Source organism: Electrona antarctica, assembly GCF_951216825.1.
Source record: "Electrona antarctica genome assembly, chromosome: 9".
Taxonomy (NCBI): domain Eukaryota; kingdom Metazoa; phylum Chordata; class Actinopteri; order Myctophiformes; family Myctophidae; genus Electrona; species Electrona antarctica.
In genome coordinates this window covers 20,523,855-20,536,677 of record NC_136790.1, presented here as the reverse complement: position 1 = coordinate 20,536,677, position 12,823 = coordinate 20,523,855, and the positions used below count along the sequence as shown (strand labels likewise).

Genomic DNA, 12,823 nt, shown 5'->3' with positions numbered 1-12,823 from the left:
CGAGCACTTTAAGCTACTCTTCCTACATCTGTTTGCTATGTGTCACCTCCCATCTTGTCACACTCTGATGTTGAGACAGAGAGGGGGCGCTTTTGGATGTGACACAAGAGCACAACGCATCTGATGTCACTCTGATAGTGATCCAAGTCCTTGATGTTGACACACACACACACACACACACACACACACACACACACACACGGCGCTCATCCAGATCGCTGCTACAGATTAGCTGAGATTATAAACAAACAGAGGATTAATTCTGTGTGCTCTCATCTACTCTCCACTGAGCTAGCCGGGGTAATTACCAACAGACTAGATTGTTAGTGTAATCACCTCAGCGGCTGCCTGCCTGCCTGCACACTTTTACAGGAAGCACCTTCATGCTCCTCTTGGCACGAGGTGGAAGATCTCCTCGGCTGATAGGGAGGAAAAAAAGACAACTGCAGAAGTTGTTTAACTCGTTAAGACCAGAGGCCGATTCTACAAAATGTCTTCTAAATCCTAGCAGGTTGCTGCTCAAAAATGTTCATGTCAAGGACCCCCACAATTATATGTACTTGGCCGGAGACCACCATGTCAAAGTATTTTGTTCCAGCCAGGGCCCCTCAGAAGCAATGTAATTTGTAATTACTGCAATTACATACATTACATGTTTGTAATTCAAACATTACAAATGCTCGCTTTAAATACAATTTTCACGATCTTTCAAAGATAGCAGATCCACCACAAGCACATTGCTCCCGTGCTTTTGAGCTTCTGCTAAATCTGCTATTTTTGAATAGCAAAAGTAAAATAATGGTTTAAGTGGCTTCAATTATTGTGATGCTACTTTTAAACTAAAATAAGACGGATGCTTTCCCATACACTGAACTGATTTGGCTATCATTACATTATTTTGAAATGTTTGAGTGGAGTTGATGGTGACAGCACGTTACATTGCTGGTTCTGAACGCTTCCGTTGTCCTTGCATCTCTTGTGGACTGAGGAGCCACGACTCGGTCAGACAGGTTGCTTTCACACCTGGCCAATGAACGCTAGACCTTGAAGCCAGGGCTGTAATTGAATTGGAATTCTATGAATATATTATTTGAATTCGGAATTTAGCCTCGAGGGTCACGCTAATTGAAGCGTGTGACGGTGATAAGGTCACATCTGTCCTGCTAGTAAACCGTCTCTATCGGGTGGAAACCTCATTATGTCCACAACTGTTGCTTTTCAGCATTCAAATAAAAAAAACAGCTAAAGCAGCAGATCTACAAGCTCAAAAGTGCCGCATTACGCTGGGTGTTGAGCTTGTGGATCTACTTATTTTAATGCCTTTGTGCGACGCTGTAGTATGATCAAGTAGAGCCGTAATTTACGAAAAAAACACAAAAAAGTTAGAATATGGAAATTAAGAGGATTCTGCCCGGCAACAACGCAACTGTGGACAACGCAGTGCCGAGGGGACAGCAGTGTGTCTCATGTGTCCCAGCGTCCTGTCCTGTCATTGAGCTCCTCCTCTCTGTCCGTCCTCAGGTGGAAGCCATCCTGGTCAACATTTTCGGGGGCATCGTCAACTGTGCCATCATCGCCAACGGCATCACCAAGGCCTGCCGCGAGCTGGAGCTCAAGGTGCCACTGATAGTCAGGCTGGAAGGTGAGTGAAATGGTGCCGTGTCTTTTTGATTAATTGATTGATTGGATACTTTTTGAGTGGTGCAACCACTCCAAGGAACAGCTTTGTCCGTGTTCAACCGTGTGTTCACGCGTGTGTTCATGTTTGTGTGTTTGTGTGTGACTATGAGCATCAGTACCAAAAGTGGCGCTGTTGTGCCAGAAACAGAGAGAGAGAGATAGTGCTGCACTGTTGCCTGCTAATGAGAGAGGGGGGGGGGGGGGTCTGGGGACCCCCAGGGGTCCTTGAGGGAGTCCCAGGGGGTCCCCAGCTAAATGATAGTTTGGAATCAAACTGGCCCTTATGGGTCTGTAACTCTGAGAGTGTACAAATGGAACCATTTGTACACTCTCAGAGTTAAATTAACATTGATTTTACAAATTGGGGTCTCAGAGATAGAAATGCCATTAAATGGGTTGTCCGTAGCCTATTGCATATCAAACTGAGGGTCCTTGAAATTAAAATGATTGAGAATCACTGCTAGAGCCGTAAAAATCTTCTCTTATGGGGGACCCTGGAATATATTTTCAAATGGGGGTCCGCAGGCTAATTGGTGTCAATTTGGGGGTCCTTGACATGAAAAAGTTTGGGACAAACCACTGCTGTAGAGCCTTCGTCCTATACTCCTCTCCCCCAACATTCCCTGCTGACAGGGGTGTCGCCACAGCCCAGAGGAGTACAGTCGTTCAATGATCAATACTAGACCTTACCCGTTCTGAATATATGAACACCAAATGATGTACAGTGTGGGTGATGTGTAATAAATCACATTAGTGATTGGGAGGGAATTGTCCTGTCTCGCTATAGCGCACGTAGGCTACGCTATCGCAAACATAGCGGATGTATCCCCCAAAAAGCATGTTTTTGCAATATACGTTGTAAGATTCGGAGATCATGTGTACCGATGTTTGTGAGTTTTGCACAAAAGCTGTAGGTGGAAGAGCAAAAAGTGTGTTTTGAAGAAAAGTCAAAATGGCGGAAAATCTATCCTGACGCAAATGGGCGTGGCCTATATGGGGAAGTGCGGCATGAACCAAGGAATCCTGGGAAAGCTACATTTTTATTTTACGACCTATGGTTCAAGAGTTAAAAGGTGAAATTAAAGTGGGCTGTTATAGCGCCACCATGAGGCCAACTGATTATGCATTACATTAATTTTAATAATTATTATGAACCTCCCCTCCAAGTGTTGTAACTGTAGCTCCGACGGTTTCTGAGAGAAAAATACTTGAGTTTTTGCATTTTCCCATGTAAGTCGATGGGAATTTTTTATTCACTAATAAATTAATTATGAATTAATAATTTGTTAAATTGAAAAAAGGGCTTTGTTAACACCGCAGTAATATTCTGGTCAATGCCTGTGTGAAAAGTTGGAGTGATTGGTGCAGCCAGTGAGGAGCTACGACAGTGTTTCAGACATTCTGACATTGAGTGAATTATAGTATGATGATAGTATGATGATGTTAGCCCCCCTCCCCACGCCCACCCCAAAGCCAATAGATGCACGGTGAAATCCTCAGTGTTATTGTAACTCCGGGAGTGTACAAAATGGAAACCAAACGGACCCTTTGGTTTATTTGGTCTAACACAGGAGGATAGTGCAGTGAACAAAATCTATTATCGTTATTATCTCGCTCATAATGCTTGACAAAACGTTGGAGGGCAGAATTTGCTGAAGACACATTACCTTAATTGGGCCCTTAGCAGCACTCCACCCCCCCAAATTAAATGCCTTAATTAAAAGAGCACATCATGTGAGCGCTGGCTGTAGTATTTAATGTAGCACACATATCTGTCCAGCTTTAAAGGCCTGCAGAAGGGCTGTGTTGTTAGTGCAGCTGGGTCCCAGTGGTCGATCCGTCTTCATTGTGGCCCCCGTACCGGCGCATGGCAGTGGTTCCCAAAGTGAGGTCCGGGACCCCTAGGGGTCCTTGAGAGAGTTCCAGGGGGTCCCCAGCTAAATGATACCAAATGGACCCTTATGGGTCTGTAACTCAGAGAGTTACACTGGGGTCCCAGAGATAGAAATGCCATTACATGGACCACCATATAGCCTAATTCAGGTCAAACCCGGGGTTCTTGAAAATCACTGCTAGACCCGTAGAAATCTTCTCTTATGGGCATATATTTTCTAATGGGGGTCCGCGGGCTAATTAGTGTAAATTTGGGGGTCCTTGACTTGAAAAGGTTTGGGAACCACTACCATACAATACCGCACCGCACCGTACCGCACCGTACCGCACCGCACTGTACCGTACCGCACCGCACCGTACCGCACCGCACCGCACCGTAACGCACCGCACCACACCACACCACACCGTACCGCACCGCACCGCAGCGTGTCCCAGTACGGCGAGGAGAGGGCATTCCTCACACATGTCACGCTCCTCGCTCTGGCGCCCGTCGTTAGCGCCAGCCAGCATAACAATACAGACAGGGCTGATTGGCCTCACCTCCCTCACCTGTGTATGCTAATAAAGCTGAGTCTACGCTGTGTTGTGTGTGTGTGTGTGTGTGTGTGTGTGTGTGTGTGTGTGTGTGTGTGTGTGTGTGTGTGTGTGTGTGTGTGTGTGTGTGTGTGTGTGTGTGTGTGTGTGTGTGTGTGTGTGTGTGTGTGTGTGTGTGTGTGTGTGTGTGTGTGTGCAGTCTGTGTGCATGCATGCCTGTGTGTTTGGTGCCGTGGTCTCCCCCGGAGGCACGGGGCCAGCTGGTGGTTAGGTTAATTGTCAGGAACCTGCTGAGTGGCGTGTCCTAAGAAGGGAGCAGAGGAACGCCTGTGTGTTAGCCCCTCAGCGTTACACACGCGCGCACACACACACCTCCAACACGTTTGTAGGTCAGGCTGTGCTGTGTTTATAATAGTACTGAACTGTGACCAGTTGCTCTCACATTACACTGACGTGTAGTAAAATAACCCTGCTCCTCTCCAACGTATGACTGATACTAGCTAGGTTGCTAGGAGACGGACACAGCCGGAAATGCACCGGAAACCCTGACATTTTTGCCTGCCGTTCGCCTCCACGTTATCAGATTTTTGAAAAACACATTTACCTCGGATCCTTTTCCCAGATCGCGTTTTTTTTGGTCCAAACAAGCTATTTTCAACGGCCCATAACCAAAGTGGCAGGGGAGAACAGCTGGTGGAATAAATCTGGCAGTAAATGAGTGAATTCATCCATGTGTTAGTTGGATGAGACTTTACCAAAGAAAAAATGTTAAAACCAGCACGGATCATTTTGCCATGTCTGGTAATAAACACAGCCTGCTAATTGGCCGCCACACACTTGGTCTGAGCAGCCCCGCCCAGTTTCAATGCTCTGCTCCAATAACCCATTAAGACCCGAGACCAGATTCTACAAATGAATGTCTTCTAAATCACTTTTCTGAAAAACCTATGTTTCTATATCAGTGGTCCTCAAACTATTTCATGTCAAGGACCCCCCCCAGAATTATCTGTATTTGGATGCAGAACCCCATCTGAAAATTATTTGAGTTAAAAAAAACCTATATATTCAAAGATGTGCACACGTTTTCACGATTTTTCAAAAATAGATGTACAAGTTCGTAGCGCGGCACTCATTTTAGCAGTGAGCCCAGTGTCTCTGATGTCATGGACACTGGGCTTCTTTCCTGGACTATAATTCCCATAATGCTTTGGTGCACTGCTCCTCCTTGTGGATAGGGGAAGGGCTGTCTTACTGAGACAACATGTAGACAACAAAGTAAGTGAGCCCAGTATCCATGACATCAGAGACACTGGGCTCACTGCTAAAATCTAAAATATCTACTAAAACCACATATTACACACATACAGACCCCCAGGAAAATGTTCTAAATCTTCTAAACGTCATTAACATGTATTTTTGTAAAAAGGGTGACACAGATGCGTTCCGGGTCTTAGCGGGATAAGGCTGTGAGCCCAGAAGGTTACGGCCGCTGACTGCTCTGACCCGTTTCCTCCCCGGTTCGAGTCTAATCCGGGCTTTAGCAGCAGGTCATTACACACGGAGGGGGTTCAGGCTCCAGATTGCTGCAGAATCAATCAGCTAAGCAAAGCCAAACTGACCACAGGGCGCTGGGAATGGCCCGGGATCAGAGCGGATTAGCCGGCACACTTTTTAATTGGGGAGGCTTTTATTTATTTTTATTTGTACTTAAGGAGGCCTGGTTGAGTACACTTGGGAGAAGGCTGTGTATTCCTGCAGACAGAGGGGTGTGGGGGTCGATTCGGGAGTGGGCTGAATGCCGAGGGTTGTGTTAAATGGTGACCGGTGCTGTGTGTTGTTACAGATCGTAATCGCAAGCACTGATACAATTACAGTTGGGCGTTGTGGGGTCAGAAACCTCTTAACTCCGTATTTGTAACTATAGTTTTTTTTTCTCCACCGTAAATTAACGCCCTACTTGATCATACTACAGCAGCACACACAAGCATCAAAAATAGCAGATGTAAAAGCTTGACTTTATCGCCGCGTTTCAAGCTTGTAGATCAGGGTTTTTTTATCCTGAAAGCTAACCCATTCAGGCCTGACGTCGAAATTTTAAAAAAAAAGTTTTCTAAATCATAACAATTTTCTGAAAGATTTGAGGCACATTTTAACGATTTTTCAAAAATAGCAGACCTACAAGTTCATAGCGCGCCACTCGGTGGCGCGCTATGAGCTTGTAGATCTGCTATTTTTCAATAGCTAAATTATAACATAATGTATGTAACCAACAAAAGAGGTTCCCGCTCAAAATGGGTTAACCGTCTGAGACGAATTACAATGTAGGCATTTAGCAGACACTCGTGTGTCCAGAGCGGCTTACAATAAGCAAGTAAAACACACGCATAGAACGCTGACCAAGAGCCTATAGCATTGATCGGTCTAAACAATAATATACCATCAAGTCTCATTGAAACTATAGGATACCAGGTAAACGATGAACCTGATGATGATCTGTTGGATACATGAGTGACAATGTCGTCACTTTTGTTGATTAATCACAAATCCATGTTTCTTGCTGTAACACTGCGACAGACAGACAGACACCAGGCCGTGTTGGGAGACAGGTGCACGAATGTTCGGGCGCGGGCGCACACACACACACATGCATGCACGCACGCACGCACGCACACGCACACAGACCTGTACTGTCCAGAATAGCAGTTTAGTGAGGACAGAGATACAGTAACTAAGCAACTACTGCCCCCTTTGGCCACAGTGTGAATATAGATGCAAACATCAGTGTGGCTGCCCTGCCACTATGGAGGAAAGTGCTCTTAAATAGACCTGGTCTGGAGAGAAGGGTGGCTGCCTTCCATAGCTTATTGATTTGCAAGGCCCATTCCACTACTGTCTGTCAAGCAGGGGACAGCTGGGTTAAGGACAATTTGGCAATTTTCCCTCGTAATTAAGAAAAGGACAGTGGATCCTGCAGAAGGGGTGAGATGGCTCCCTCAGTCCTGACAAGGTCCTTATGGCTTAAATAGAGTCATGTACTGCAGACACGCACACAAACACACACGCACACACATACAGTACCTGTACAAAGAAGTCCAACGCGCTTCAGCCAGTTCAAGGTAGGAGGGTTCGGTGCCCAACAAGGACAAGTTGAATCAGAAAGAATAATACCTGGGCACTTCAGAAGAGACTATGAGTCAAAAGAGTTTCTGTTTGACTCTTGAGGAAGACGCAAGTGGAAACGTCAGTCCACCCCTGCAAAATAATGCACAATGGCCTGCAGACCAGTCAAGTGCTCTAGTGCCAAGGTACTGTTTTCTGACACCACAGACACACCTGAAAGCACAGGCCTTTCAAACAGTGGAATTATATACACTGCAGAAGACAGACATGCATCACATACTTTCGCTCAACCCCTTTTAATCATCAGTCTCTTACTAGGCTTTGACATAAGTGTTTCATAATACAGCTACTAATACCTTTTTGCCACCTTATTTCTTGGCTTTCTGCAAAGAAAACCAATAACTGATATCGGGCTAATGTAGATGATTATACATTTCAAGCCGCACTCAACATCATTTGGTGGGTAATGAATTATTAACCAATACTTAATTTCAATAAATCCTCAGAGGTATTTGAGTCTTTGATTGATTCATCTACGGTATGTGGGAATGTGTCGATGTGGATAAGAGCGCAGGCTGAAAGCTTAAAGGAGCATTCAGTGATTTGTGTGATTTGGAAAACCACCCAGTCCGCCCCGGTAACAAAATGTGCACATGCACGCTCTACAGTGGGGGGAAGTGCAACAGGCCAACAGCATGTGCACCAAGGCCCGCCCCCACTCGATCATGATTGGAGGAAGGCCCCTCTCATCCTGATTGGAAAACTGAAACTAGGGTTTTTTGACCCCAGGGGCTCACTGGGGACAGGGAGGAACTCCTTATATGGTCAGCACACTCTATAGTAGGGAGTATTATCCAGAAAAAAAGGAAAAATACGTGATATTTGAATTAAGTCAAATCACTGAATATACCTTTAAATTGTACTTGATGTATTGACATACGGACACATCTTACGCATGCTGAGTTGCCGGTGCCCACTGCCCAGTATCTGTTCTGTTTAGTGTAGCACAGCCTCTCCAGTGAACCAACATGCACACTGCCCACTGCCCACTGCCCAGTATCTGTTCTGTTTAGTGTAGCACAGCCTCTCCAATGAACCAACATGCACACAATGGCAGCTGGAACACAACTTTAATTAGTAGTATAGGCAACACACACCTGTGTTTACACTTCTATTTAATAGAAGGACTCCATCATCAAAGTTCAATTCGGGCAATATCTGTATTCTGAAGCAGTGATGGAAGAAGTACTCACATCTTTTACTATCAAGTATCAATACCACAATGTTAAAAAATACAGTATTGAAAATTGGTAATACTCCAGTAAAGTGAATACAAAATAACTCAAAATTGTACTCTATTAAATGTACTTACTTCCCCCACTGCTTTGAATATCTAGAGACCATTTTCTTTACATTTTGTATCCTCTATCTCAGGGGTTCTCAACGTTTTTGGCCGGGGACCCCCGGAAATGCTTTGGCAATGTCTCGGGACCCCCGCCCCGCCCCCTCCCGACCCCCAATATAAATTGACTGCTACAATAACCTTAAACCATTTTGGGCGGGAACCCCTTTTGGTGTTTTAAGCATTGTTATAATTTAGCTATTTAAAAATAGCAGATCTACAAGCTCATAGCGCGCCACCGAGTGGCGCGCTACGAGCTTGTAGGTCTGCTATTTTTGAAAAATCGTGAAAAACAATTGAAAAAATAAATCTTTTTTTTTTTTTTTTTTTTTTTTAATAATTTGGGGACCCCCTAAAATAATTTGGCGACCCCCCGAGGGGTCGCGACCCACGGGTTGAGAACCCCTGCTCTATCTCAGTGGTTCCCAAACTTGTTCACGTCAAGGACCCCCAAATTGACACTAATTAGCCCCAATTTGAAGAGCTATGCCAGGGACCCTCATAAGAGCAGATTTGTATAGCTCTAGCAGTGATTCTCAACCAATTTATTTTCAAGGACCACCAGTGTGACATGCATTAGACCAGGGGTTCTCAACCCGTGGGTCGCGACCCCTCGGGGGGTCGCCAAATTATTTTAGGGGGTCCCCAAATTATTAAAAAAAAAAAAGGATTTTTTTTTTTTAAATTAAAAAAAAAAAAAAATTTAACTATTTTTCAATAGCTAAACTATAACAATGCTTAAAACACCAAAAGGGGTTCCCGCCCAAAATGGTTTAAGGTTATTGTAGCAGTCAATTTATATTGGGGGTCGGGAGGGGGCGGGGCGGGGGTCCCGAGACATTGCCAAAGCATTTCCGGGGGTCCCCGGCCAAAAACGTTGAGAACCCCTGCATTAGACTACGGGCCCCCATTTAATGGCATTTATATATCTCTGGGACCCCAATTTATATTGTAAAATCAATGTTAATTCAACTCAGACCCCATAATGGTCCATTTGGTTCCAAACTATCATTTAGCAGGGGGACCCCCTGGAACTCCCTCAAGGACCCCTAGGGGTCCGCGGACCCCACTTTGAGAACAACTGTTCTATCTCACGTATGGCCAGTGGGGGGAAGAATAATATGCATGGATGGACTCCCCCTTTTACACATTTCAAGTTAGGGGTCTTCCTCCACTGGTCGAGGCTGGTGGTTCTCAAAGCAGGGACCCCCAGGGGTCCTTGAGGCACTTTCAGGGGGTCCCCAGCAAAAGTAGCTAATAAAGCAATAAAAAAGTAGGCCTACTACCATATCATCTCTGTCGGGTAGAAACCTCATACTGTATGTCCAAAACTATTCATTTTCAGGATTCAAATTCTAGAACAGCAAAATGCATTGCTTCACACAGCACTTCAACCTTGCAGATCTATTTTTATGCGATTATGATGCTGTAATGTCTACTAGTGTGATCAAGTAGGGCAAAAAAACACAAAAAGTTAAAAATATGGAGGTAAGAGAATATTATAGGCTGTGATGCAGTCTGACAGTGTCACTACCTCAACTCTACCCCCCCCCCCCCCTTTCCTGTCAAATCTCCACTGTACTATCGATAAAGCCAGCGCAAATGATTAAATAATATGATAAATGATAAACTTAGCATAAAACATTGTAACAACACAAGAAACCCTTGTACAGGGGGGTCCCTGTACCTGTAGAAACCCTTGTACAGGGGGGTCCCTGTACCTGTAGAAAGACTTGTACAGGGGGGTCCCTGGCACAAGAATAGTTTTCAAATTCGGGTCCGCAGGGCCAAATACATACTGTACAGCAATTTGGGACGTCCTTGTTCATGAATAATATGTTTGAGAGCCTCCTAGGCTGTGAATAGAGCTCTGGCAGCACCTAGTGGCTGCTGGTGAACACACACACCCCACACACACACACACACACACACACACACACACACACACACACACACACACACACACACACACACACACACCCCTGGTGTGGGCTGTATCCATCCCATGCGGACGGGCAGTGTGTGTGTGTGACTTGCCTCTTCTGTTGAGAGAAAAGCCATCAGTGCTCCCTACTGCTCATAGTGGAACTGCACCCAGCCTGTCCGCACACAGAGAGGCCTATGCACGCACACACACACACACACACACACACACACACACACACACACACACACACACACACAGGTTTGCATTACTATACTTGTGAGGACGTTAACATTTTTTAGGATGATGATTTTATGAATGCAGACATTCTTAATTTTCTTTTTGCCATTTGGAACTGTAAGACTAGAGCCGAACAATAGCCAGACACAAGATCACAACTGTGGGCTTGTAGATGAGCTATATTTCAGTGCACATAACTAACGTGTACATCATTATTTATTTTAACTCTTAATTCCAAACCCTAAGTCTAACCTCTGAATCTCTAACTCTAAACCTATAACTCCTACCTGAATCTCCACCATAAATCAACTGTTTTTCTCGTGAGGACCATGAAAGCGGTCCTATTCTTCTAATGACTACTATACTTGTGGGGACAAGATGCAACCTCTCACTGTGCGGTGCACATACTGATACTGTACCACTCAGAGGTACACAGTGGTGGAAAAAGTACTCCATTTCTTTACTTAAGTAAAGTATCACTACTGCAATGTAGAAACACTCATACAATTCTGGTAATCAAAACTTACTTGAGTAAAAGTACATTTTATACATAATCCATGAAAGAATATTTTGAAAATAGCAGATATACAAGCTCACAACGCACGCTGTGAGCTTGTAAAATATAGATTGGCTATTTTCAAATAGCTAAAGTTTAAATGGTTAATGTACGTATGTTTCCTAATAATAATTCAAATCCACAAAGTAACTATTAACTAAAGTTAAAAAGTACAATATTTGCCTCTGAGATGTAGTGACAGAGTATTGGAAATTGGAAATACCCCAGTAACTCCAAGTACATGTACTTATTACTTTCCACCCCTGGAGGAGGTACGCACATACTGCTGCTGCAGCTGCTCATGAATATTTATGAAGTTTACAAAAAAAATTGTAAAAGTGCAAAATGGTATTTATTTCCTCCCATTGCCATATGCAGTCTCCATACAGTAGGTGTATTTAATTTAACCCATTTTGACCTGAGATCAGATTCAAAAAATGTTTTCTACATCCTGACAGTTTTCTGAAAAAGCTATGTTTCTATGTCAGTCGTTCTTCGATTTAAAAAAAATAGCAGACCTACAAGCTCGTAGCGCGCCACTCGGTGGTGCGCTATGAGCTTGTAGATCTGCTATTTTTCAATAGCTAAAGCATAATATAATGCTAACACCAAAAGGGGTTCCCGCCCAAAATGGGTTAAAACAAAAACAAAAAAATCTTGCATTATGTATTTGCAGTGGATCATGGTGGCTCTTTACCATTGTGTTCTATGCTATATACGTTTCTTTATCTTATCTTCTTGTCTCTTTTCCCAGTGTTTCCCTTATAAGGATATGATGATGGCAGGATTTGTCAAACCCAATGAAGTGGATAGGTCAGCCTATTGAACATAAGATCCCACACACATGCACACGTACACACGCACACGCGCACAGTGAGTGAAAGCGTTGCCCTTTGAGAATATGGATTTGTCCGGGAGGGTGGGGTGTTGGGTGGGGGTGGGTAGGGGGGGCTGGAAGGCGGGAGAATATGCTGTGCCGTTTGATTAGAAAATGACTGTGGACACTCTATCCCCTGTTTATATATCGGAACAAGGTCTCTTCCTTCTCCTATTCTAATTAATTTCGTTGCACAATTGATTGTTTGCAGCGCGCGGGGGCCCCTAGAAATCTGTTTGGAATGATTTATCTGGCTGGACAAAAGCGATGAAATATTAGGCGTTAAGTGGCAGTGGTAATAGAATTCCTCATGAAAGGCCTATTGATTAGGGTGTCCGGACCTCGGGAGAATTCGCATATCATGCAGTCTTAATTACACGCCAGCCAAGAGAGGTAAGGTCGAGCCTTGAGCACGTGTGTGCGCACGACACGTACACAACGAGCACACACGAATGACAAGCCACCACTTGTACACCTAGAATGTCTTCTTTGCTGTCGGGCGCAGAAACCGTATGTCCGAAACTGTTACTTCTGAGGAAAATGGGTACAAAGATAGTGTTAGTCTATGCCAGGGCTCTTCAACAGGGGATCCTCGGC

The 12,823-nt window shown here is 44.5% G+C and overlaps 1 protein-coding gene across 1 annotated transcript in view; it reads left to right on the top strand.

Moving 5' to 3' along the window:
* The window catches only part of suclg2 (succinate-CoA ligase GDP-forming subunit beta), a 155,754-nt gene that overhangs the window by 138,933 nt on the left and 3,998 nt on the right, over positions 1-12,823 (top strand). Inside the window, exon 10 of the mRNA XM_079510896.1 lies at positions 1,522-1,642. Coding sequence (XP_079367022.1) covers positions 1,522-1,642 — 121 coding nt within the window. The remainder of the gene's footprint in view (positions 1-1,521; positions 1,643-12,823) is intronic.